This window comes from Puntigrus tetrazona, unplaced genomic scaffold (assembly GCF_018831695.1).
Source record: "Puntigrus tetrazona isolate hp1 unplaced genomic scaffold, ASM1883169v1 S000000006, whole genome shotgun sequence".
Classification (NCBI taxonomy): domain Eukaryota; kingdom Metazoa; phylum Chordata; class Actinopteri; order Cypriniformes; family Cyprinidae; genus Puntigrus; species Puntigrus tetrazona.
In genome coordinates this window covers 181,160-208,614 of record NW_025047686.1, presented here as the reverse complement: position 1 = coordinate 208,614, position 27,455 = coordinate 181,160, and the positions used below count along the sequence as shown (strand labels likewise).

Below are 27,455 nucleotides of genomic sequence, written 5' to 3'. Positions count from 1 at the left end.
GAACCAACCGAGTCTGAATGGAAGGAAATACCCAATTCGCAGTAAGAGCCATCTGCCAGTTAACAGTTGTTTCAGAGAGTGACGAGTCATCATTCAGACTGGTGGATCATTTATGTGTCCTCCTCAGAGTATTCCAGAGGCATTTGCTTGTCCCACAGCATTGAGTCTGGGTCATGAAACAACTGACCAATGAAGAGTTAAGGAAAGCGCAAGAGGAGGATCCTGTAATCCGTGAAGTGAAGTAATGAAGTAGAGTCAGGAAAATACTTACCGTTGCTAGAGTTCCAATGCCACCAAGCGTTACTCTGCTGGCTGCCAAGGTCCTAAGTTGATGATCCAGAACCAGCTTCTACACCGCGTCACTAAAAGTTCCTGTGGGAGAGAAAAGAAACAACTTGTCTTACCTGAAAAGTACTGGTCCCAAGTTCTCGCGGTCCTTGCATGATGATTCAGGCCATTTAGGAGTAGAGAAAACAACCAAACTCCTGAGAGATCGATTCTATTGGCCCCTGAATGTCCACCTACATAGAGCAGTATGTTAAGAATTGTGGACGTTGTGTAACCAGAAAAGACGATATCCAAGAAAGTTGCACCACTGCACCACCTGACCAGCTGTGGGCCATTCGATCTAGTATGCATTGACTTCTTGTCTACTCAGCCCGACTCAAAGGGTCTCAGTAACGTTCTCATTATAACTGATCATTTCACACGCTATGCCCAAGCATTTGTAGCTAAAGACCAAAAAGCTCTAACTGTTGCCAAGATATTGTGTGACAAATTCTTCATTCATTATGGCTTACCTTCCCGGATTCACTCCGATCAGGAAGAGATTTTGAGAGCGGTCTCATAAAAGAGCTCCTGAGTATGCTGGGAATCAGAAAATCTAGGACGCTCCCTATCATCCACAAGGACCCCAGCCTGAGAGATTCAACAGAACACTACTTTCCATGCTTGGTACCCTGAATCCTGTAGAGAAAAGCAGATGGAGTCAACACATTAACAGTTTTAGTACACGCTTACAAACTGTACTAAGAACGAAGCAACTGGTTACTCACCGTACTATCTTATGTTCGGGAGAGAAGCTCGCTTGCCGGTGGATGTGTGTTTTGGGACTTCACCTGATGGAAAAGGAGCTGGTAGCCATCGACAGTATGTCGAAAGAATGAAAACAGAGTTACAGAAAGCGTATCAATTAGCAAACGGAATCTTCCCAGAAAAGTCAACAGAAAAACAAACGGTTGTACGACAAGCAAGTAAAACACCAGACCTTAGCTGTCGGAGATCGTGTGTTGATAATAAATCTGGCCTTGACAGGAAAGAACAAACTTGGTGACAAGTGAATTCCATTCCCTACCTGGTGGTGGCAAAGTTAAAAGACTTACCTGTGTATCGCCTGAAACCTGAATCCGGTATGGGGGAGTATGAGAATGTTACACCGAGACCATATCTTACCTGTTGGGGATGAAGTGAGGTTGTCCATTCCTGAAGACCCAAGAAAAGTTTCTGCGCCGCCAGAGACCAGGACAGGACTTGTGGAAAGAAAACAAAAGAAAGAGTTAGAGAGGAGGAGGTGACACAAAAAGAATATGCACCCAGAACCGAGTCTGAAAGTGACGAGGATGATCTGTGGTATTACTACTCAAACAGGGTAGAGAGACAACCCAGACCAGAGAGTGATGCACAAGATGGATCTGCGGTGGAGGACACGGTTTACCTTGGAGGTGAATGGATGGACCTCATACAGAAGCTGCTGAGTTGATGTTCACTGAAGAGGTCCGTGGAGAACAACCAGATCAGAGTCCAGAAGAAAGAGAAGATCCTGGTTTAGAAGGGGAGATCCCGGTACAGCTAATGCTGACAGAGAGGTAGCAGAGACTGTTTATTCCCCCCAAAAGAAACCTAAGACCTGTAATCAAATTGAACTATGAAAGCTTGGGCTGGCCAACTAACCGACCTCTAACCCTGGTTCATAGAGGAATGATTATACATGTTGAGGGTGGAAAATCAGAAAAGAAACACTGTAGCACAGTGTGGTGTCACCCTATGGCACAGTGCATTCAATGTGCTCAGTTAAGTGTTCAGATGGAGCCCAGAGCTACAGTTAAAGTGTACAGTTAAGAAGTGATCTCATGGGGACATGAGATGTTTAGAAGGGGGAGATGTAACCCACTAGAATATAATTCTGGAGTGTTGTCGGTTGACGTTTCTTCATTTAGAGTTTGTTTCATTCAGTCTCATTCAGAACTGAAATATTAATGAGTCTAACATTTGTTTATACTGAGTCACAAAATATGTGTGCTTGTGTCTTTAAGAATGCCAGGTTTGGTATTAACATTGATTGGGGGTACAGGTGAAGAAACTTGCTTTTGCCCTACATGTTAGGATGAATTTTATTTTCATTGGGTAGTATGTGTTAAGTCCCGCCCTCTCGGGTAAAATAAGGGATGTGAGTGGTTAATAAGGGAGAGAAGAGATGTGCCGCAAAATATAGAACTGATCGGAGAGATTTGAGCTGAAAATACTGGAGGAAATACAGTAAATTAATTGATAAATCATCCAATTAATACTTTTAAGTGTATATAGTGCGTGTGTATACACAAGTTATTTACTTTATTGTGTTGTTTATGTTCGTATGTTCCATGTTCGCTTTTTTCCGTTACGGCGGTCACGTCATTCCACTCGTTTTGAGTGCTGAGACAGACGGTGTTTAAAGTGTGTTTTTTGATAATAACTTTCAAACGAGGACAGAAGGACTGAGATTTTGGACGTTTCGTCGTGTAATTGTCCCGAAGGAAACCAGATAGCGCTCCAGATCACCGCGAGGTCTGGGGTTCCTCTGGCTGCGTTGAGTGTGACCCACATCGCCACCGGGACGGCGCAGTACGAGGATCTGCAGGAGGCCTACCAGGGAGTTTCCGCGATCGTATCACAGTTCAAAAAAGGATCCAGGTACACTGGTTTTCATTTGTTTGCTGCTCAGAGAGTGAAGAGGCCAGTTTTTTCTGTTTCCACGGCCACTCACGTACCCAGCGGCACGATTCAGGCCTGCTTCGGTGTGGGTTATAAGTGTGTGTGTGTGGGCCCACGGTGTTTATTATCAATTCATACAAAGTTATTCAGCGCTTTAGGTTTGTGAGTATTCATAGTGTTATTTTTTACACAAAAATCACATTACAGTATACATTTTATTACCAGTGTGTTGATTATCTCAGTTAACTCAAAGTGTATTTGATACGGAGCTCACTTCCCTTATCCAGTCATTTGTGACATTTCCCTTTCTGGGGCTAAATTTGTATCCAATTTGAGATCATCTTGATGGTGTGAATACTACTTGATAGTATTATAGTATTACTGCTTAATTCTACTTGAAAGTTAATCTATTTCTAACTCTTTCAATTTACTGGAATTAAATTCTGTTTATTTTCTTCTACTTCAAGTGTTTTATTTATTCTAAAGAGTTTATTCTTGATCAGTCAAACTGCGAGTATATATTTTATTCTGATTAACTGTCTAAAAGAAAAGTATATAGTTCAGTGACATCAGAGGGGCCTTTTTAATACACCATCTCTTAGGCATTAGTTTATTGAACCTGGTGCTGCTCCTTACTAAGCCATTATAAAAGGAGGTAGGGCGCTACACAAACAAAACACAACTTGACCACATATAGTCACGCAATTAGCTCCACTGAGTACTAAAGAAAGTCAGTTCGAATAAATGGATCAAGACTGAAAACAAATAAAAGAAATCAATTCAACTTCAAAAGATGAGGACATATGGAAAACCAAAAAGAATATTAAACCAAAACAGTCTGGAAACAGGACAGCACTGCAACCGTTAAAGCAAAAAGGCGACTGCAGTGCAGTTTATGGACCTTCACTTAACGGACCGAAGGAATTTGGGATTCAACCACTGATACGAGTAGTCTATGTCAATGCAGGGAACAAAACTATTCGGTAAGCGTGTCCGGTTACCACAGCTTCTCCAGCGTTTAAGTACTTCTACGAACCCCTCAGGTGGCCCGGCAGCAAGGAGCATTGGTTCAAGACCAGTACTTGAATCACGTCTCAGCTCGCGTGCTCCAATTTAGTTCTCAAAAGCGAATACGTTCCCGTTTTTATAGCACGTGGGCGCTGACGCAACAATAATGCACTATAAAAAGAAACTTGGCTCCTACTGCCACACAGGCATGAGGTCCTCGATGGCCTGGCTTTTCTCTAGCCGTTTCTCCATCTTCATCTCTATCAGCAGTTTGACTGCATCCACCACCATAACACCCCTTACAATGAACCTTGGTTATGAAACACGTTTGATGCATATAATATGGAGCAACCTTTGGCAAGCCAGCTCTCATTATCATTGGCCATGGCTCGCTACCCAGTGAAGAGAACATAACTGAGCTATGAGTGTTTTACTAAACCTCACTCCATAGAACATCAACCTGCTTTGGATGGATTCCTGTGCACCTATCCGTGATCTTATTTACTCATATTTATCAAAATGCTGGGAAAAAGGAGAACATCCATTTAAACTACATTTAAACCAGAAAGACGATTAACCCGAGATACTCCGTTTCAGCTGGAATATAATCCTTATTCCAATTCCATTTTTTAAACTTCTTGACAACTTGAAAATGGAAATAAGAATGTATCCTGGAGAATAATCACAGAGTTCAAGTCCTGACGAGTCCGTGCTTACTTACTGTTACAGTAGTTAAGCGGTTAAGTATGTTACGTTTTTAAGTATGTAATTATATATGTAAACAAAGGAAAAAAGCTTTCCTTTGCAGATTAGCTCATATTTTGAAATATGACTATTTATTCAAGTCATTTTACTGTACAGTTACAGAGAAAATGAAAGGCAAAAAAACATTCTTGCACTTGGATCATTTTATTATATTAAAACACACATAAAATGATTTCCCTTATCTCATTCTTTCACTTAGCACCTAGCAATATTTCTTCGTATTCAAACACTTGTAAAAATGTTGCTTTATAGGTTAACTCGTTCTTTTAAATGATCCATATTCAGAGTGGCCCTGACTATTACTGTAATTATTATATTCTAAGTCATTTTACTTTATAGTTTTGGAGAGTTTTGAAGTCACCCAAAACAACTAAATGCGTCCTAGCACTTTTAGTGTGTCCCATTTTTTTCAGCACTCATAATACTACAAATTTAAAGGCATACTCAGCATACTCATACTCACTCATACAGCATACATTTGGATTTCACCGTTGACACTGTATTTTGATTTTGACACAATTTAACATTTTTATAAAACACACACACACACACACACACACACACACACAGAAAGAATAAATAGAAACGTTCAAGCAGTGTGGTTTCAATTAAACGTTTAAATAACGAACGTAAAATAAAAATAATAAAGCTTTCTTCTTATTGCGCTCTCTTGGCGTTTTTTTTCAGTTTGTTTTAAGAAATGCTAGCTCATGTAGTGTCCATCAGTGGCATGTGACACATTGCCAGACCTGATCAGTCCCAATTACAGTTTTGGGTATATCTACACATGTAGGATGATACCACTGTTTGTAATGTGCTGATTGTGATGGTGTTTTTTGTTGATGAAGCATACAGCTGTGACCTCAGCCTGCCTTCATTAAACATGCTTCCCTAATGGATGACCCTTGCATAGAGCATACGCAAAGGCTACAGAAAACACAACACAATTGCTCGGAATGGATTGCTGCTGCACAGCTGGTTGAAGAACATAAAATGTTCTTTTTACTGTCATACACAGTAAGTTGATTTTCACCAATAAAAAATTACTGTGATCCAGTGGTTTTCCCGAGTCTGCACACATTTATTTTGTAGAGATCCCACAATCCCTCCATCTGCCTAGGTGTTGCAAAACATAATGCAGACCCATATTGACTGCATCATCCCCTGACCTGTTTGCTCTGTAGGCAAACTGCAGGGGGTCCCGTAAAAGTCCTTTGGATAACCCAAGACCAGTTTGTCAAATGATTTCTTGACCACAGACATTAGGGCCACAGGTCTGCAATCCAATTAAATCCAGTAATTTGGGGTTTCTTTGGGATGGGGATGATGGGATGGCGGCGCGTCTATGGCATGAAGGGACTACACACAGCTCCAGTGATCTGTTGAAGATCTGTGTGAAGATGGGGGGCCAATTGGTCAGCACAGATTTCAGTCACGCCGCCTGGGCCCGGCGCCTTTCTTCTTTTGTTTTTTTCTGAATACCTGAATACACACGGTTGACAGGCAGGTGTGGGGAGCGGGGACTGCAGTAGGTGAGAATGGTGTCTTTTCAGACCTGCAGTAAAACTCCAAAACTTTGCCACAGTGCTGGGGATGGTGTCTTGTAGTTGGTGATGTCTTTCAGACCTTTCCACACAGAAGCTGAGTCCCTTGAGGAGAACTGAGTCCGGGCTGTTCGAATAATTCCTCTTTGCCACTCTGATCTCCTTTTCCAGCGTGTATTTGGCCCATTTATACAAGACTTTTGCAGCGAACCATGGTTTGTCGTTGTTAGAAATGAAATAAGTCCTGGCAGAAAGGCACATGTCCTCACAGAAACTGATATATGATGTTCCAGTCTCTGCAAGCTCGTTGAGATCTTTGGCAGCGGCTTCAAAAACAGTCCAACATGTGAGGTTTAGCCGATTTCAGCTTCCGCCTGTAGGTCGGTACGAGATGAACCAAGCAGTGATAAGAAAGTCGCATCCTTTATTACTGTGTAACAGTGATCCAGTATATTACTGTCTCTGGTTGGACAAGTAACATGCTGTCTGAATTTTGGCAGTTCACATGAAAGATTGGTTTTATTAAAGGCCCCCGAGAATGATTAAAACAGAGTCCAATGACTTAGTATACTAATGACATAAAACTCTGCCCAATACAGACAACTGGAATGGTGTTAATAATAACTATAAGTTAAATCATAGTACTGAGTTAAAAAGCCTATTAGTTTTCCAAGATATTTAATTGTCGTGGCTGTTTTCTCTGCTGATAAAAGCAGCATATGCTGGTTAGGTGTGTTTTAAAGCTGAGATGCTGGTTTATGCTTGTTACACGACCACATCTGAATGGTTTTCAAAACATAGATTTACACAGTACAAAAAATACCCCAAAAAAATCTTAAGACACAAAGGATGAATGCAGGGATATTGTTTTCATAGCTTTCACATTTATAGAGTTATTTATAGTTTCCATATATTTGTCCAAATCAATTTTAAACAAAGAAAACAAAGGTTTAGAGCAAGTAAACTTTTGTTTATGAATATAAAATTTAGCCAACAGAAAACACAAGTTAATTATGTAATATTGTCCTGTATTTGTAAATGTATCTGTTCCATGAAACGCGGCCTTAATTGAATCAACGAATCAACGTCTCGCGTGCGTGGCGCAGGAAACCCCAAATATGGTTATGGCGAGTGGAATCGCAAAATAATTTTAAACACACGCCTGCTGCACCAGGTCTGCAAAACCATTCCCATATTCCAAACTATCCCAATTAAGTTTTTTCTTGAGGTTTTCGCTTCCATTAGGAGATAAAAGCGCGTAACGTTACGACTTATTCGCGCGTCTGAACTGATCCAAGTGTATTTTGCTATCAAGGTAAGGCCGCCATTTTACATTTACTTGAACGTCACCGTGACTATGGTTACAGGTGATATTCGCCTTAACAGGAGATTATGTCGTTTAATCTTTTCTACTGAATAAACTCGACAGTTTTAGTCAGTTTACCATCCGTTTTTTTAATATAGTCTCAAAAATGAGTTTGTACGTTCGCTCATATTCTAGGCCCTCGAGACTCGTATTTTAAAGGTAAACATTGCTTAAAAAATGCGCGTCGGAGCATTCGAATCATTCGGTTCGAATCCATTATGCAAATTGCGATACGACAGACTTATGCGAAAAGTTTTTGGAGTGGAGTGAACTCGCAAATACAGAGACTGCTGTGAGTTAGTCTAGCTTCAGAGACATTTGCTCGTATCTCGCATCTTGAAGAAAAGTGTGCAGATATCGATTCTGAGCTACAGTGTGCAGACTTCTGAACTAAAGTGTACAGACCGTCGAATCTACACAAAGTTCAGAACTGCAGATACAGACATACAATGTCTACACCGACAACACGTCCATCTCTAAGGAGAGGGTCATGGAGGCTCCTCCTGTAGAGGAGAGCTCAAAAGGTGAGTGTTACAATTATGTTTTAAGGCGCATCCTCAAATTCAGTGGAAAAAGTGTTTTTAGTTGATGATGATGTCCTTGGGTCATATGTGTGGCTAATAGTGTTTTCTATCTGTTCCTCTTAGGGTCAGAAAAAGGTGACAGCAAGAGGAAGAAAAACCAATTTCGTCTTTCTTTAAGAAAGTACGTGAGGCCGTGAAGCTTCCTTCTGCTCCAAGAAGACAGTGGACCATCTACTGCAGCTGGACCCACAGTTTGACAGCTCTGCACCGGACGTCAATTTGTCCATCTCTAAGGACAATGTGGAGAGACTGGAGCTGCTGAGCCTCAGCAGGCAGGATACACCCTGGCCAAGCTCTGCTGGCACGTTCATCATTAAGAGAGGAACTGTGGCTCGTCAGGAAGGGGGGAGCGATGCCGCTTCATCCAATTCGGATAGCTGCCAAGAACAGTTTCACTTTACACTTCCAGGTGAAGTGCCTGTTGAGCCAGCAGGGCCTTCAGCTTGCCCAAAACCCAAGTCAGCATCCAGATTAGACGACTCTACACCTAACGTCGTCTCTGAGGACAGAATAGAGAGACTGAAAGTGGAATCTTCAGGTGAGAATAAAACTGCAAACAGGGACATTCATGTAGCTATAACAGTAAAAAAAAAAAAAAAAAAAAAGTTCAGCCGTGTCTTTAATAGTTGTTGTTGTTGTCAAATTGGTTGGTCTTAGTTACAAAGAACGGGGGAAGAAGAGAAGAATCCGCTCTTTCTTCAAGGGAGTGTGGAAGACTATGAAGCGGCTCTTCAGCTGCCAGAACAAAGTCGGGTCCTCAGACTGCGTCCCATCTACTGGTAAATCTGTGGTCATTTTTCAATTTGAACTAAAAGATGTATGCATGTAACTTTGTAAGTAAATATATAAAAAAAATTGTGTTATACTACTTGAAGCATTTTATGCAACTTTAAATTATCTAGCAAGCTTTTACAACTTTTAACACATTGTACAATATATTATTTAGCACAAAATATAATATGTTCTGTGTGTTTTTACGTGTATGTGTGTTGTTGTTGTTGTTGTTGTTGTTGTTTTTTCTAGAATCCTTTCACTCTCGCTATAAAGTAATAAGGATTATTGGAGAAGGAGGCTATGGCAAGGTATATGAGGGAATCCGTATTTCTGATGGCAAAAGGTAGACAAACATTTTGCTCTCACATTCAAACCTGAAGAAAGTGTCTTAAAAAAGTTAAAGGACCTGTAGTTTATTCTATAGTTCTCAATTCTTCATGGTTAGGTTAAGGTTTGGTGTTAAATATGCTCAACTGTGTGTTTTTTTTTGTAGGTTGCCATCAAATATATTGAAAAGTCTACACGGAATCAGTATCTTCAAACTGTAAGCTGGCAAAACATAGGTTTTAAGTTGTTTAAGGTTTAAGTTGAGTTACCAAACTAACAGTTAGTTGCGTGTTTTCTGTAGGACCTGCATCCTGAACCTCTATTTAATGAAGTTGCACTGATGCTAGTGATGAGGCAAGGAAAAATAAGTCCCCTCATCATACAACTGTATGAGTGGTTTGAAGACCCTAAAGAGTTCACGCTCATTATGGAGTATCCAGATCCTGCGAGAGCTTGTTGGACTTCATCAACGACAATCCCAGCATGAATGAGACCACAGCACGACGCATCATGTGTCAGGCGGTGCGAGCAGTGCAGCACTGCATCAAGCGCGGTGTTTTTCACAATGACATTCATCCAGACAATTTCTTGTTGAGAAAACACACTTTGGAGCTCAAGCTAATAGACTTTGGCTGCGGTCAACTGTTTAGTAGCGATGGCTACGATAGCATGCAGTATAGAGGTGAGCTGGCATTTTGTGTGCAAACCAACATTTAGTGACTTATCATTGATCGTGTGATACTTTAAGAATTGCTTCATGCTGAAAATGTCTTGCTTACAGGAATAATGGATTACGTGCGCCTGAACTCATCATCAGTGGCAGATTCCACGCCCGTCTCTACAAACGTCTGGGCTCTTGGAGTCTTGTTGTATGAGATGATGAACGTGTGTCCTCCATTTCGTGATATAAAGGAAATCATGGAAGCCGAAGTTAGGTTTGCAAACCCACATTTATCCAAAGGTGAGAGAACAGCACTGATCACACACCCACACACACACACACACACACACACACACACAGCTTCTGCACAGACAATGGTAGAGATGTCTTGTCTAGTAAAGCACAGACTTTAGTATTTACCAACTGATGTTAGAGGTTAGGATATGCGTTCAGAGATATAAGTTTAGAATAAGTATAAATTCTTTTAACCTTAAATAAACCTCGTTTCAGAAGCTGATTCCATACATGCCAACCCAAATGTCACATGGTCACGACTAACCAGCTCTCTCCTAAAAAACAGAATGCCGTGATGTGATTGTCCAGTGCCTAGCCCGTGACCCTACTGAAAGGCCGACCTTGGAGCAGCTCTTGCAGCATGACTGGTTTAAAACAAAAAAATGAAGGGAGGATTGAGTCAGAGGGCTGAAACATCGGAGGTGAGACAGTGTAACAGTCATTTTCAAGCGACCAGAGGAACCGTCTCCTTCGGAGATTGGGTGAAGTTTTGGTTTGCAGTGATGTAGAAGCACTGCAGGTTACCTGTTGTGATTTGTTCAGAGATTTCCCTCAGGAGAGTACTTAAATCAGTATTAGCATTAGTTTGGTTTTCTTCAGACAGTGCGGTGAAGTCTTCTTCTCTGTTTTTCAGTGATCAGTATGTGTCCGGTCTGCTGCGCTGGAAGGGGATGTTATCAGAGCGACAGACGAGAGAAGTGCTGGATATGAGCCGGGAACTCGGACTCGGTCTAAAGCCTAGACGCTCCACCTGTCAGCCTCTGAAAGGACTTTTATGTTTTTTTGATATAAAAACACCATGACAGTTTGAAGACGTTTCGTGAGATTCATTTCTGAACTTTATGCTGGTACATTAATCTTTTCATCAGTCCACTGCTTTTACCTTTTGATGTTACTTGACAATAGGAATCATTTTCCTATCGGAACACCGGCGAAAAATTAATTACAATACATTTACATTTTTACTTTTAATATGATTCTGAATTGGAGGATCAGGGTAAATTGTACTTGTTTCTTCTGGGAAACATTTAAGTATTTCTGTAGCTTCTTAAGTGCTGTACCAAAATTTTATTTTCTAACATTCTCAAATCAATCAAATGAAAGGTTAGAGGTGCCGAGAGAAGAATGTGGGAAGTGAGGTTTTGGGGAACTCTACTTTTGCGCAGGTGTGGCGTAGGGTGATGGAATCAGGTGGCAGGAAAGATCAAACTTCCCAGTATGAAAGGGGACTAGCACTCCGACTACGCCACTATGGGAATTTCACCCAAAGAATTGAATAAACCACCTAAAACAGGCTAACACAGATTCGTACCACCAATTAAGAGTCAGAGAAGTGGGTCATGAAACACTTTTTATTGACAAATCTTGGATAAAATAGGATTTAAAATGGTCTAGAAGGTTGCTGGATCTAAAAAGACACTTCTAAAAGTCGGGCTGGAGCTTACCAAAACTAGGGAGGACAGACCACACCACTCGCTGGTGACTCACTGCATTTCACTGTGTAGACACACGGGCACACTCACACACACACATTCACACATGGGGAGGTGATCACTGCACGCTGTGAGGAAGATACCACCACCTAAAAGAGATTCTCTGCCCCGGTGCTCAGGCCCTGTCACCACAAAGAAGGCAGGTCAGTAACTTGTCACTTGAGAATGAAATAGAATTATCTACACAACCAATCAGGAGAACTAAGCACAAAAGAAAGATCAAAAACAAACAAAACACAACTTGACCACATAAGTCACGCAATTAGCTCCACTGAGTACTAAAGAAAGTCAGTTCGAATAAACGGATCAAGACTGAAAACAAATAAAAGAAATCAATTCAACTTCAAAAGATGAGGACATATGGAAAACCAAAAAGAATATTAAACCAAAACAGTCTGGAAACAGGACAGCACTGCAACCGTTAAAGCAAAAAGGCGACTGCAGTGCAGTTTATGGACCTTCACTTAACGGACGGCGGAATTTGGGATTCAACCACTGATACGAGTAGTCTATGTCAATGCAGGGAACAAAACTATTCGGTAAGCGTGTCCGTTACCACAGCTTCTCCAGCGCTTAAGTACTTCTCACGAACCCCTCAGGTGGCCCGCAGCAAGGAGCATTGGTTCAAGACCAGTACTTGAATCACGCCTCAGCTCGCGTGCTCCAATTTAGTTCTCAAAAAGCGCATACGTTCCGTTTTTATAGCACGTGGCGCTGACGCAACAATAATGCACTATAAAAGAAACTTGGCTCCTCCTGCCACACAGGCATGAGGTCCTCGATGGCCTGGCTTTTCTCTAGCCGTTTCTCCATCTTCATCTCTATCAGCAGTTTGACTGCATCCACCACCATAACACCCCTTACAATGAACCTTGGTTATGAAACACGTTTGATGCATATAATATGGAGCAACCTTTGGCAAGCCAGCTCTCATTATCATTGGCCATGGGCTCGCTACCCAGTGAAGAACATAACTGAGCTATGAGTGTTTTACTAAACCTCACTCCATAGAACATCAACCTGCTTTGGATGGATTCCTGTGCACCTATCCGTGATCTTATTTACTCATATTTATCAAAATGCTGGGAAAAGGAGAACATCCATTTAAACTACATTTAAACCAGAAAGACGATTAACCCGAGATACTCCGTTTCAGCTGGAATATAATCCTTATTCCAATTCCATTTTTAAACTTCTTGACAACTTGAAAATGGAAATAAGAATGTATCCTGGAGAATAATCACAGAGTTCAAGTCCTGACGAGTCCGTGCTTACTTACTGTTACAGTAGTTAAGCGGTTAAGTATGTTACGCTTTTAAGTATGTAATTATATATGTAAACAAAGGAAAAAGCTTTCCTTTGCAGATTAGCTCATATTTTGAAATATGACTATTTATTCAAGTCATTTTACTGTACAGTTATAGAGAAAATGAAAGGCAAAAAAACATTCTTGCACTTGGATCATTTTATTATATTAAAACACACATAAAATGATTTCCCTTATCTCATTCTTTCACTTAGCACCTAGCAATATTTCTTCGTATTCAAACACTTGTAAAAATGTTGCTTTATAGGTTAACTCGTTCTTTTAAATGATCCATATTCAGAGTGGCCCTGACTATTACTGTAATTATTATATTCTAAGTCATTTTACTTTATAGTTTTGGAGAGTTTTGAAGTCACCCAAAACAACTAAATCCTAGCGTCCTAGCACTTTTAGTGTGTCCCATTTTTTCAGCACTCATAATACTACAAATTTAAAGGCATACTCAGCATACTCATACTCACTCATACAGCATACATTTGGATTTCACCGTTGACACTGTATTTTGATTTTGACACAATTTAACATTTTTATAAAACACACACACACACACACACACACACACACACACACACAGAAAGAATAAATAGAAACGTTCAAGCAGTGTGGTTTCAATTAAACGTTTAAATAATGATTTTCACCAATAAAAATTACTGTGATCCAGTGGTTTTCCAGTCTGCACACATTTATTTTGTAGAGATCCCACAATCCCTCCATCTGCCTAGGTGTTGCAAAACATAATGCAGACCCATATTGAGTGCATCATCCCCTGACCTGTTTGCTCTGTAGGCAAACTGCAGGGGGTCCCGTAAAGTCCTTTGGATAACCCAAGACCAGTTTGTCAAATGATTTCTTGACCACAGACATTAGGGCCACAGGTCTGCAATCCAATTAAATCCAGTAATTTGGGGTTTCTTTGGGATGGGGATGATGGGATGGCGGCGCGCCTATGGCATGAAGGGACTACACACAGCTCCAGTGATCTGTTGAAGATCTGTGTGAAGATGGGGGCCAATTGGTCAGCACAGATTTCAGTCACGCCGCCTGGGCCCGGCGCCTTTCTTCTTTTTGTTTTTCTGAATACCTGAATACACACGGTTGACAGGCAGGTGTGGGGGAGCGGGGACTGCAGTAGGTGAGAATGGTGTCTTTTCAGACCTGCAGTAAAACTCCAAAAACTTTGCCACAGTGCTGGGGATGGTGTCTTGTAGTTGGTGATGTCTTTCAGACCTTTCCACACAGAAGCTGTGTCCCTTGAGGAGAACTGAGTCTGAAGCTGTTCGAATAATTCCTCTTTGCCACTCTGATCTCCTTTTCCAGCGTGTATTTGGCCCATTTATACAAGACTTTTGCAGCGAACCATGGTTTGTCGTTGTTAGAAATGAAATAAGTCCTGGCAGAAAGGCACATGTCCTCACAGAAACTGATATATGATGTTCCAGTCTCTGCAAGCTCGTTGAGATCTTTGGCAGCGGCTTCAAAACAGTCCAACCAGTGAGGTTTAGCCGATTTCAGCTTCCGCCTGTAGGTCGGTACGAGATGAACCAAGCAGTGATCAGAAAGTCGCATCCTTTATTACTGTGTAACAGTGATCCAGTATATTACTGTCTCTGGTTGGACAAGTAACATGCTGTCTGAATTTTGGCAGTTCACGTGAAAGATTGGTTTTATTAAAGGCCCCCGAGAATGATTAAAACAGAGTCCAATGACTTAGTATACTAATGACATAAAACTCTGCCCAATACAGACAACTGGAATGGTGTTAATAATAACTATAAGTTAAATCATAGTACTGAATTAAAAAGCCTATTAGTTTTCCAAGATATTTAATTGTCGTGGCTGTTTTCTCTGCTGATAAAAGCAGCATATGCTGGTTAGGTGTGTTTTAAAGCTGAGATGCTGGTTTATGCTTGTTACACGACCACATCTGAATGGTTTTCAAAACATAGATTTACACAGTACAAAAAGTTATAACATAGATACAATTTTACCCCAAAAACACCCCCCCCCCAAAAAAAAAAAAATCTTAAGACACAAAGGATGAATGCAGGGATATTGTTTTCATAGCTTTCACATTTATAGAGTTATTTATAGTTTCCATATATTTGTCCAAATCAATTTTAAACAAAGAAAACAAAGGTTTAGAGCAAGTAAACTTTTGTTTATGAATATAAAATTTAGCCAACAGAAAACACAAGTTAATTATGTAATATTGTCCTGTATTTGTAAATGTATCTGTTCCATGAAACGCGCCTTAATTGAATCAACGAATCAACGCCTCGCATGCGTGGCGGCAGGAAACCCCAAATATGGTTATGGCGAGTGGAATCGCAAAATAATTTTAAACACACGCCTGCTGCACCAGGTCTGCAAAACCATTCCCATATTCCAAACTATCCCAATTAAGTTTTTTTTCTTGAGGTTTTCGCCCATTAGGAGATAAAAGCGCGTAACGTTACGACTTATTCGCGCGTCCTGAACTGATCCAAGTGTATTTTGCTATCAAGGTAAGGCCGCCATTTTACATTTACTTGAACGTCACCGTGACTATGGTTACAGGTGATATTCGCCTTAACAGGGGATTATGTCATTTAATCTTTTCTACTGAATAAACTCGACAGTTTTAGTCAGTTTACCATCCGTTTTTTTAATATAGTCTCAAAAATTAGTTTGTACGTTCGCTCATATTCTAGGCCCTCGAGACTCGTATTTTAAAGGTAAACATTGCTTAAAAAATGCGCGTCGGGGCATTCGAATCATTCGAATCGTTCGAATCCATTATGCAAATTGCGATACGACAGACTTATGCGAAAAGTTTTGGAGTGGAGTGAACTCGCAAATACAGAGACTGCTGTGAGTTAGTCTAGCTTCAGAGACATTTGCTCGTATCTCGCATCTTGAAGAAAAGTGTGCAGATATCGATTCTGAGCTACAGTGTGCAGACTTCTGAACTAAAGTGTACAGACCGTCGAATCTACACAAAGTTCAGAACTGCAGATACAGACATACAATGTCTACACCGGACAACACGCCCATCTCTAAGGAGAGGGTCATGGAGGCTCCTCCTGTAGAGGAGAGCTCAAAAGGTGAGTGTTACAATTATGTTTTAAGGCGCATCCTCAAATTCAGTGGAAAAAGTGTTTTTAGTTGATGATGATGTCCTTGGGTCATATGTGTGGCTAATAGTGTTTTCTATCTGTTCCTCTTAGGGTCAGAAAAAGGTGACAGCAAGAGGAAGAAAAACCCAATTTCGTCTTTCTTTAAGAAAGTACGTGAGGCCGTGAAGCTTCCCTTCTGCTCCAAGAAGACAGTGGACCATCTACTGCAGCTGGACCCACAGTTTGACAGCTCTGCACCGACGTCCAATTTGTCCATCTCTAAGGACAATGTGGAGAGACTGGAGCTGCTGAGCCTCAGCAGGCAGGATACACCCTGGCCAAGCTCTGCTGGCACGCTCATCATTAAGAGAGGAACTGTGGCTCGTCAGGAAGGGGGAGCGATGCCGCTTCATCCATTCGGATAGCTGCCAAGAACAGTTTCACTTTACACTTCCAGGTGAAGTGCCTGTTGAGCCAGCAGGGCCTTCAGCTTGCCCAAAACCCAAGTCAGCATCCAGATTAGACGACTCTACACCTAACGTTGTCTCTGAGGACAGAATAGAGAGACTGAAAGTGGAATCTTCAGGTGAGAATAAAACTGCAAACAGGGACATTCATGTAGCTATAACAGTAAAAAAAAAAAAAAAAAAAGTTCAGCCGTGTCTTTAATAGTTGTTGTTGTTGTCAAATTGGTTGGTCTTAGTTACAAAAGAACGGGGAAGAAGAGAAGAATCCGCTCTTTCTTCAAGGGAGTGTGGAAGACTATGAAGCGGCTCTTCAGCTGCCAGAACAAAGTCGGGTCCTCAGACTGCGTCCCATCTACTGGTAAATCTGTGGTCATTTTTCAATTTGAACTAAAAGATGTATGCATGTAACTTTGTAAGTAAATATATAAAAAAAATTGTGTTATACTACTTGAAGCATTTTATGCAACTTTAAATTATCTAGCAAGCTTTTACAACTTTTAACACATTGTACAATATATTATTTAGCACAAAATATAATATGTTCTGTGTGTTTTTACGTGTATGTGTGTTGTTGTTGTTGTTGTTGTTTTTTCTAGAATCCTTTCACTCTCGCTATATGGTAAAAAGGATTATTGGAGAAGGAGGCTATGGCAAGGTGTATGAGGGAATCCGTATTTCTGATGGCAAAAAGGTAGACAAACATTTTGCTCTCACATTCAAACCTGAAGAAAGTGTCTTAAAAAGTTAAAGGACCTGTAGTTTATTCTATAGTTCTCAATTCTTCATGGTTAGGTTAAGGTTTGGTGTTAAATATGCTCAACTGTGTGTTTTTTTTGTAGGTTGCCATCAAATATATTGAAAAGTCTACACGGAATCAGTATCTTCAAACTGTAAGCTGGCAAAACATAGGTTTTAAGTTGTTTAAGGTTTAAGTTGAGTTACCAAACTAACAGTTAGTTGCGTGTTTTCTGTAGGACCTGCATCCTGAACCTCTATTTAATGAAGTTGCACTGATGCTAGTGATGAGGCAAGGAAAAATAAGTCCCCTCATCATACAACTGTATGAGTGGTTTGAAGACCCTAAAGAGTTCACGCTCATTATGGAGTATCCAGATCCCTGCGAGAGCTTGTTGGACTTCATCAACGACAATCCCAGCATGAATGAGACCACAGCACGACGCATCATGTGTCAGGCGGTGCGAGCAGTGCAGCACTGCATCAAGCGCGGTGTTTTTCACAATGACATTCATCCAGACAATTTCTTGTTGAGAAAACACACTTTGGAGCTCAAGCTAATAGACTTTGGCTGCGGTCAACTGTTTAGTAGCGATGGCTACGATAGCATGCAGTATAGAGGTGAGCTGGCATTTTGTGTGCAAACCAACATTTAGTGACTTATCATTGATCGTGTGATACTTTAAGAATTGCTTCATGCTGAAAATGTCTTGCTTACAGGAATAATGGATTACGTGCGCCTGAACTCATCATCAGTGGCAGATTCCATGCCGCTCTACAAACGTCTGGGCTCTTGGAGTCTTGTTGTATGAGATGATGAACGTGTGTCCTCCATTTCGTGATATAAAGGAAATCATGGAAGCCGAAGTTAGGTTTGCAAACCCACATTTATCCAAAGGTGAGAGAACAGCACTGATCACACACCCACACACACACACACACACACACACACACAGCTTCTGCACAGACAATGGTAGAGATGTCTTGTCTAGTAAAGCACAGACTTTAGTATTTACCAACTGATGTTAGAGGTTAGGATATGCGTCAGAGATATAAGTTTAGAATAAGTATAAATTCTTTTAACCTTAAATAAACCTCGTTTCAGAAGCTGATTCCATACATGCCAACCCAAATGTCACATGGTCACGACTAACCAGCTCTCTCCTAAAAAACAGAATGCCGTGATGTGATTGTCCAGTGCCTAGCCCGTGACCCTACTGAAAGGCCGACCTTGGAGCAGCTCTTGCAGCATGACTGGTTTAAAACAAAAAAATGAAGGGAGGATTGAGTCAGAGGGCTGAAACATCGGAGGTGAGACAGTGTAACAGTCATTTTCAAGCGACCAGAGGAACCGTCTCCTTCGGAGATTGGGTGAAGTTTTGGTTTGCAGTGATGTAGAAGCACTGCAGGTTACCTGTTGTGATTTGTTCAGAGATTTCCCTCAGGAGAGGTACTTAAATCAGTATTAGCATTAGTTTGGTTTTCTTCAGACAGTGCGGTGAAGTCTTCTTCTGTTTTTTCAGTGATCAGTATGTGTCCGGTCTGCTGCGCTGGAAGGGGATGTTATCAGAGCGACAGACGAGAGAAGTGCTGGATATGAGCCGAAACTCGGACTCGGTCTAAAGCCTAGACGCTCCACCTGTCAGCCTCTGAAAGGACTTTTATGTTTTTTTGATATAAAACACCATGACAGTTTGAAGACGTTTCGTGAGATTCATTTCTGAACTTTATGCTGGTACATTAATCTTTTCATCAGTCCACTGCTTTTACCTTTTGATGTTACTTGACAATAGGAATCATTTTCCTATCGGAACACCGCGAAAAATTAATTACAATACATTTACATTTTTACTTTTAATATGATTCTGAATTGGAGGATCAGGGTAAATTGTACTTGTTTCTTCTGGGAAACATTTAAGTATTTCTGTAGCTTCTAAGTGCTGTACCAAAATTTTATTTTCTAACATTCTCAAATCAATCAAATGAAAGGTTAGAGGTGCCGAGAGAAGAATGTGGGAAGTGAGGTTTTGGGAACTCTACTTTTGCGCAGGTGTGGCGTAGGGTGATGGAATCAGGTGGCAGGAAAGATCAAACTTCCCCAGTATGAAAGGGGACTAGCACTCCGACTACGCCACTATGGGAATTTCACCCAAAGAATTGAATAAACCACCTAAAACAGGCTAACACAGATTCGTACCACCAATTAAGAGTCAGAGAAGTGGGTCATGAAACACTTTTTATTGACAAATCTTGGATAAAATAGGATTTAAAATGGTCTAGAAGGTTGCTGGATCTAAAAAAGACACTTCTAAAAGTCGGGCTGGAGCTTACCAAAACTAGGGAGGACAGACCACACCACTCGCTGGTGACTCACTGCATTTCACTGTGTAGACACACGGGCACACTCACACACACACATTCACACATGGGGAGGTGATCACTGCACGCTGTGAGGAAGATACCACCACCTAAAAGAGATTCTCTGCCCCGGTGCTCAGGCCCTGTCACCACAAAGAAGGCAGGTCAGTAACTTGTCACTTGAGAATGAAATAGAATTATCTACACAACCAATCAGGAGAACTAAGCACAAAAGAAAGATCAAAAAACAAACAAAACACAACTTGACCACATAAGTCACGCAATTAGCTCCACTGAGTACTAAAGAAAGTCAGTTCAATAAACGGATCAAGACTGAAAACAAATAAAAGAAATCAATTCAACTTCAAAAGATGAGGACATATGGAAAACCAAAAAGAATATTAAACCAAAACAGTCTGGAAACAGGACAGCACTGCAACCGTTAAAGCAAAAAGGCGACTGCAGTGCAGTTTATGGACCTTCACTTAACGGACCGAAGGAATTTGGGATTCAACCACTGATACGAGTAGTCTATGTCAATGCAGGAACAAAACTATTCGGTAAGCGTGTCCGGTTACCACAGCTTCTCCAGCGCTTTAAGTACTTCTACGAACCCCCCAGGTGGCCCGGCAGCAAGGAGCATTGGTTCAAGACCAGTACTTGAATCACGCCTCAGCTCGCGTGCTCCAATTTAGTTCTCAAAAAGCGCATACGCTCCCGCTTTTATAGCACGTGGCGCTGACGCAACAATAATGCACTATAAAAGAAACTTGGCTCCTCCTGCCACACAGGCATGAGGTCCTCGATGGCCTGGCTTTTCTCTAGCCGCTTCTCCATCTTCATCTCTATCAGCAGTTTGACTGCATCCACCACCATAACACCCCTTACAATGAACCTTGGTTATGAAACACGTTTGATGCATATAATATGGAGCAACCTTTGGCAAGCCAGCTCTCATTATCATTGGCCATGGGCTCGCTACCCAGTGAAGAACATAACTGAGCTATGAGTGTTTTACTAAACCTCACTCCATAGAACATCAACCTGCTTTGGATGGATTCCTGTGCACCTATCCGTGATCTTATTTACTCATATTTATCAAAATGCTGGGAAAAAGGAGAACATCCATTTAAACTACATTTAAACCAGAAAGACGATTAACCCGAGATACTCCGTTTCAGCTGAATATAATCCTTATTCCAATTCCATTTTTAAACTTCTTGACAACTTGAAAATGGAAATAAGAATGTATCCTGGAGAATAATCACAGAGTTCAAGTCCTGATTTAGTCCGTGCTTACTTACTGTTACAGTAGTTAAGCGGTTAAGTATGTTACGTTTTTAAGTATGTAATTATATATGTAAACAAAGGAAAAAGCTTTCCTTTGCAGATTAGCTCATATTTTGAAATATGACTATTTATTCAAGTCATTTTACTGTACAGTTATAGAGAAAATGAAAGGCAAAAAAATTCTTGCACTTGGATCATTTTATTATATTAAAACACACATAAAATGATTTCCCTTATCTCATTCTTTCACTTAGCACCTAGCAATATTTCTTCGTATTCAAACACTTGTAAAAATGTTGCTTTATAGGTTAACTCGTTCTTTTAAATGATCCATATTCAGAGTGGCCCTGACTATTACTGTAATTATTATATTCTAAGTCATTTTACTTTATAGTTTTGGAGAGTTTTGAAGTCACCCAAAACAACTAAATCCTAGCGTCCTAGCACTTTTAGTGTGTCCCATTTTTTCAGCACTCATAATACTACAAATTTAAAGGCATACTCAGCATACTCATACTCACTCATACAGCATACATTTGGATTTCACCGTTGACACTGTATTTTGATTTTGACACAATTTAACATTTTTATAAACACACACACACACACACACACACACACACACACACACAAAGAATAAATAGAAACGTTCAAGCAGTGTGGTTTCAATTAAACGCTTTAAATAACGAACGTTAAATAATAAAGCTTTTTCTTATTGCGCAATCTTGCCGTTTTTTTTTTTCAGTTTGTTTTAAGAAATGCTACTCATGTAGTGTCCATCAGTGGCATGTTTGCCAGACCTGATCAGTCCCAATTACAGTTTTGGGTATATCTACACATTAGGATATACCACTGTTTGTAATGTGCTGATTGTGATGGTGTTTTTGTTGATGAAGCATACAATCAGCCTGCCTTCATTAAACATGCCAATGGATGACCCTTGCATAGAGCATACGCAAAGGCTACAGAAAACACAACACAATGCAATGGATTGCTGCTTTATTTTTGAAGAACATAAAAATGTTCTTTTTTTACTGTCATACACAGTAAGTTGATTTTCACCAATAAAAAATTACTGTGATCCAGTGGTTTTCCCGAGTCTGCACACATTTATTTTGTAGAGATCCCACAATCCCTCCATCTGCCTAGGTGTTGCAAAACATAATGCAGACCCATATTGAGTGCATCATCCCCTGACCTGTTTGCTCTGTAGGCAAACTGCAGGGGTCCCGTAAAAGTCCTTTGATAACCCAAGACCAGTTTGTCAAATGATTTCTTGACCACAGACATTAGGGCCACAGGTCTGCAATCCAATTAAATCCAGTAATTTGGGGTTTCTTTGGGATGGGGATGATGGGATGGCGGCGCGTCTATGGCATGAAGGGACTACACACAGCTCCAGTGATCTGTTGAAGATCTGTGTGAAGATGGGGGCCAATTGGTCAGCACAGATTTCAGTCACGCCGCCTGGGCCCGGCGCCTTTCTTCTTTTGTTTTTCTGAATACCTGAATACACACGGTTGACAGGCAGGTGTGGGGGAGCGGGGACTGCAGTAGGTGAGAATGGTGTCTTTTCAGACCTGCAGTAAAACTCCAAAACTTTGCCACAGTGCTGGGGGATGGTGTCTTGTAGTTGGTGATGTCTTTCAGACCTTTCCACACAGAAGCTGTGTCCCTTGAGGAGAACTGAGTCTGAAGCTGTTCGAATAATTCCTCTTTGCCACTCTGATCTCCTTTTCCAGCGTGTATTTGGCCCATTTATACAAGACTTTTGCAGCGAACCATGGTTTGTCGTTGTTAGAAATGAAATAAGTCCTGGCAGAAAGGCACATGTCCTCACAGAAACTGATATATGATGTTCCAGTCTCTGCAAGCTCGTTGAGATCTTTGGCAGCGGCTTCAAAAACAGTCCAACCAGTGAGGTTTAGCCGATTTCAGCTTCCGCCTGTAGGTCGGTACGAGATGAACCAAGCAGTGATCAGAAAGTCGCATCCTTTATTACTGTGTAACAGTGATCCAGTATATTACTGTCTCTGGTTGGACAAGTAACATGCTGTCTGAATTTTGGCAGTTCACGTGAAAGATTGGTTTTATTAAAGGCCCCCGAGAATGATTAAAACAGAGTCCAATGACTTAGTATACTAATGACATAAAACTCTGCCCAATACAGACAACTGGAATGGTGTTAATAATAACTATAAGTTAAATCATAGTACTGAATTAAAAAGCCTATTAGTTTTCCAAGATATTTAATTGTCGTGGCTGTTTTCTCTGCTGATAAAAGCAGCATATGCTGGTTAGGTGTGTTTTAAAGCTGAGATGCTGGTTTATGCTTGTTACACGACCACATCTGAATGGTTTTCAAAACATAGATTTACACAGTACAAAAAGTTATAACATAGATACAATTTTACCCCAAAACACCCCAAAAAAAAAAAAAAAAATCTTAAGACACAAAGGATGAATGCAGGGATATTGTTTTCATAGCTTTCACATTTATAGAGTTATTTATAGTTTCCATATATTTGTCCAAATCAATTTTAAACAAAGAAAACAAAGGTTTAGAGCAAGTAAACTTTTGTTTATGAATATAAAATTTAGCCAACAGAAAACACAAGTTAATTATGTAATATTGTCCTGTATTTGTAAATGTATCTGTTCCATGAAACGCGGCCTTAATTGAATCAACGAATCAACGTCTCGTGCGTGGCGGCAGGAAACCCCAAATATGGTTATGGCGAGTGGAATCGCAAAATAATTTTAAACACACGCCTGCTGCACCAGGTCTGCAAAACCATTCCCATATTCCAAACTATCCCAATTAAGTTTTTTTTCTTGAGGTTTTCGCTTCCATTAGGAGATAAAAGCGCGTAACGTTACGACTTATTCGCGCGTCTGAACTGATCCAAGTGTATTTTGCTATCAAGGTAAGGCCGCCATTTTACATTTACTTGAACGTCACCGTGACTATGGTTACAGGTGATATTCGCCTTAACAGGGGATTATGTCATTTAATCTTTTCTACTGAATAAACTCGACAGTTTTAGTCAGTTTACCATCCGTTTTTTAATATAGTCTCAAAAATTAGTTTGTACGTTCGCTCATATTCTAGGCCCTCGAGACTCGTATTTTAAAGGTAAACATTGCTTAAAAAATGCGCGTCGGGGCATTCGAATCATTCGAATCGTTCGAATCCATTATGCAAATTGCGATACGACAGACTTATGCGAAAAGTTTTTGGAGTGGAGTGAACTCGCAAATACAGAGACTGCTGTGAGTTAGTCTAGCTTCAGAGACATTTGCTCGTATCTCGATCTTGAAGAAAAGTGTGCAGATATCGATTCTGAGCTACAGTGTGCAGACTTCTGAACTAAAGTGTACAGACCGTCGAATCTACACAAAGTTCAGAACTGCAGATACAGACATACAATGTCTACACCGGACAACACGTCCATCTCTAAGGAGAGGGTCATGGAGGCTCCTCCTGTAGAGGAGAGCTCAAAAGGTGAGTGTTACAATTATGTTTTAAGGCGCATCCTCAAATTCAGTGGAAAAAGTGTTTTTAGTTGATGATGATGTCCTTGGGTCATATGTGTGGCTAATAGTGTTTTTCTATCTGTTCCTCTTAGGGTCAGAAAAAGGTGACAGCAAGAGGAAGAAAACCCAATTTCGTCTTTCTTTAAGAAAGTACGTGAGGCCGTGAAGCTTCCTTCTGCTCCAAGAAGACAGTGGACCATCTACTGCAGCTGGACCCACAGTTTGACAGCTCTGCACCGGACGTCAATTTGTCCATCTCTAAGGACAATGTGGAGAGACTGGAGCTGCTGAGCCTCAGCAGGCAGGATACACCCTGGCCAAGCTCTGCTGGCACGTTCATCATTAAGAGAGGAACTGTGGCTCGTCAGGAAGGGGGGAGCGATGCCGCTTCATCCAATTCGGATAGCTGCCAAGAACAGTTTCACTTTACACTTCCAGGTGAAGTGCCTGTTGAGCCAGCAGGGCCTTCAGCTTGCCCAAAACCCAAGTCAGCATCCAGATTAGACGACTCTACACCTAACGTTGTCTCTGAGGACAGAATAGAGAGACTGAAAGTGGAATCTTCAGGTGAGAATAAAACTGCAAACAGGGACATTCATGTAGCTATAACAGTAAAAAAAAAAAAAAAAAAGTTCAGCCGTGTCTTTAATAGTTGTTGTTGTTGTCAAATTGGTTGGTCTTAGTTACAAAAGAACGGGGAAGAAGAGAAGAATCCGCTCTTTCTTCAAGGGAGTGTGGAAGACTATGAAGCGGCTCTTCAGCTGCCAGAACAAAGTCGGGTCCTCAGACTGCGTCCCATCTACTGGTAAATCTGTGGTCATTTTTCAATTTGAACTAAAAGATGTATGCATGTAACTTTGTAAGTAAATATATAAAAAAAATTGTGTTATACTACTTGAAGCATTTTATGCAACTTTAAATTATCTAGCAAGCTTTTACAACTTTTAACACATTGTACAATATATTATTTAGCACAAAATATAATATGTTCTGTGTGTTTTTACGTGTATGTGTGTTGTTGTTGTTGTTGTTTTTTTTCTAGAATCCTTTCACTCTCGCTATATGGTAAAAAGGATTATTGGAGAAGGAGGCTATGGCAAGGTGTATGAGGGAATCCGTATTTCTGATGGCAAAAAGGTAGACAAACATTTTGCTCTCACATTCAAACCTGAAGAAAGTGTCTTAAAAAGTTAAAGGACCTGTAGTTTATTCTATAGTTCTCAATTCTTCATGGTTAGGTTAAGGTTTGGTGTTAAATATGCTCAACTGTGTGTTTTTTTGTAGGTTGCCATCAAATATATTGAAAAGTCTACACGGAATCAGTATCTTCAAACTGTAAGCTGGCAAAACATAGGTTTTAAGTTGTTTAAGGTTTAAGTTGAGTTACCAAACTAACAGTTAGTTGCGTGTTTTCTGTAGGACCTGCATCCTGAACCTCTATTTAATGAAGTTGCACTGATGCTAGTGATGAGGCAAGGAAAAATAAGTCCCCTCATCATACAACTGTATGAGTGGTTTGAAGACCCTAAAGAGTTCACGCTCATTATGGAGTATCCAGATCCTCAAGAGAGCTTGTTGGACTTCATCAACGACAATCCCAGCATGAATGAGACCACAGCACGACGCATCATGTGTCAGGCGGTGCGAGCAGTGCAGCACTGCATCAAGCGCGGTGTTTTTCACAATGACATTCATCCAGACAATTTCTTGTTGAGAAAACACACTTTGGAGCTCAAGCTAATAGACTTTGGCTGCGGTCAACTGTTTAGTAGCGATGGCTACGATAGCATGCAGTATAGAGGTGAGCTGGCATTTTGTGTGCAAACCAACATTTAGTGACTTATCATTGATCGTGTGATACTTTAAGAATTGCTTCATGCTGAAAATGTCTTGCTTACAGGAATAATGGATTACGTGCCGCCTGAACTCATCATCAGTGGCAGATTCCATGCCGTCTCTACAAACGTCTGGGCTCTTGGAGTCTTGTTGTATGAGATGATGAACGTGTGTCCTCCATTTCGTGATATAAAGGAAATCATGGAAGCCGAAGTTAGGTTTGCAAACCCACATTTATCCAAAGGTGAGAGAACAGCACTGATCACACACCCACACACACACACACACACACACACACACACAGCTTCTGCACAGACAATGGTAGAGATGTCTTGTCTAGTAAAGCACAGACTTTAGTATTTACCAACTGATGTTAGAGGTTAGGATATGCGTTCAGAGATATAAGTTTAGAATAAGTATAAATTCTTTTAACCTTAAATAAACCTCGTTTCAGAAGCTGATTCCATACATGCCAACCCAAATGTCACATGGTCACGACTAACCAGCTCTCTCCTAAAAAACAGAATGCCGTGATGTGATTGTCCAGTGCCTAGCCCGTGACCCTACTGAAAGGCCGACCTTGGAGCAGCTCTTGCAGCATGACTGGTTTAAAACAAAAAAATGAAGGGAGGATTGAGTCAGAGGGCTGAAACATCGGAGGTGAGACAGTGTAACAGTCATTTTCAAGCGACCAGAGGAACCGCTCTCCTTCGGAGATTGGGTGAAGTTTTGGTTTGCAGTGATGTAGAAGCACTGCAGGTTACCTGTTGTGATTTGTTCAGAGATTTCCCTCAGGAGAGGTACTTAAATCAGTATTAGCATTAGTTTGGTTTTCTTCAGACAGTGCGGTGAAGTCTTCTTCTCTGTTTTTCAGTGATCAGTATGTGTCCGGTCTGCTGCGCTGGAAGGGGATGTTATCAGAGCGACAGACGAGAGAAGTGCTGGATATGAGCCGGGAACTCGGACTCGGTCCCAAAAGCCTAGACGCTCCACCTGTCAGCCTCTGAAAGGACTTTTATGTTTT

The 27,455-nt window shown here is 40.8% G+C and overlaps 1 protein-coding gene and 3 long non-coding RNA genes across 4 annotated transcripts; all 4 read left to right on the top strand.

Annotated features, from left to right (window-relative positions):
* The first annotated feature begins 10,202 nt into the window (after positions 1-10,202).
* Positions 10,203-11,104, top strand: LOC122332225. The gene is made up of 3 exons (XR_006248464.1): positions 10,203-10,299; positions 10,580-10,715; positions 10,928-11,104. It is a non-coding gene; the product is annotated as an uncharacterized LOC122332225 (long non-coding RNA).
* A 5,841-nt stretch (positions 11,105-16,945) lies between these two features.
* On the top strand, positions 16,946-18,066 carry LOC122332178 (serine/threonine-protein kinase pim-2-like). The gene is made up of 4 exons (XM_043229482.1): positions 16,946-17,033; positions 17,272-17,366; positions 17,515-17,565; positions 17,650-18,066. Exons 1-4 carry the CDS (start codon positions 16,973-16,975, stop codon positions 18,064-18,066), a joined length of 624 nt encoding a protein of 207 aa, XP_043085417.1. The 5' UTR covers positions 16,946-16,972.
* A 145-nt stretch (positions 18,067-18,211) lies between these two features.
* Positions 18,212-18,983, top strand: LOC122332226. The gene is made up of 3 exons (XR_006248465.1): positions 18,212-18,308; positions 18,586-18,721; positions 18,934-18,983. It is a non-coding gene; the product is annotated as an uncharacterized LOC122332226 (long non-coding RNA).
* Positions 18,984-26,508: 7,525 nt separating this feature from the next.
* Positions 26,509-27,387, top strand: LOC122332224. Its single transcript, XR_006248463.1, has 3 exons — positions 26,509-26,675; positions 26,956-27,091; positions 27,306-27,387. It is a non-coding gene; the product is annotated as an uncharacterized LOC122332224 (long non-coding RNA).
* Positions 27,388-27,455: the final 68 nt, after the last annotated feature.

Bases quoted from the DNA above. Each gene is read 5' to 3' on its own strand.
- LOC122332178 (XM_043229482.1), top strand. From the start codon at position 16,973: ATGAAGCGGCTCTTCAGCTGCCAGAACAAAGTCGGGTCCTCAGACTGC. The intron at 17,034-17,271 runs GTAAATCTGTGG...TGTTTTTTCTAG, and splicing joins AGACTGCGTCCCATCTACTG to AATCCTTTCACTCTCGCTAT. The intron at 17,367-17,514 runs GTAGACAAACAT...TTTTTTTTGTAG, and splicing joins GTATTTCTGATGGCAAAAAG to GTTGCCATCAAATATATTGA.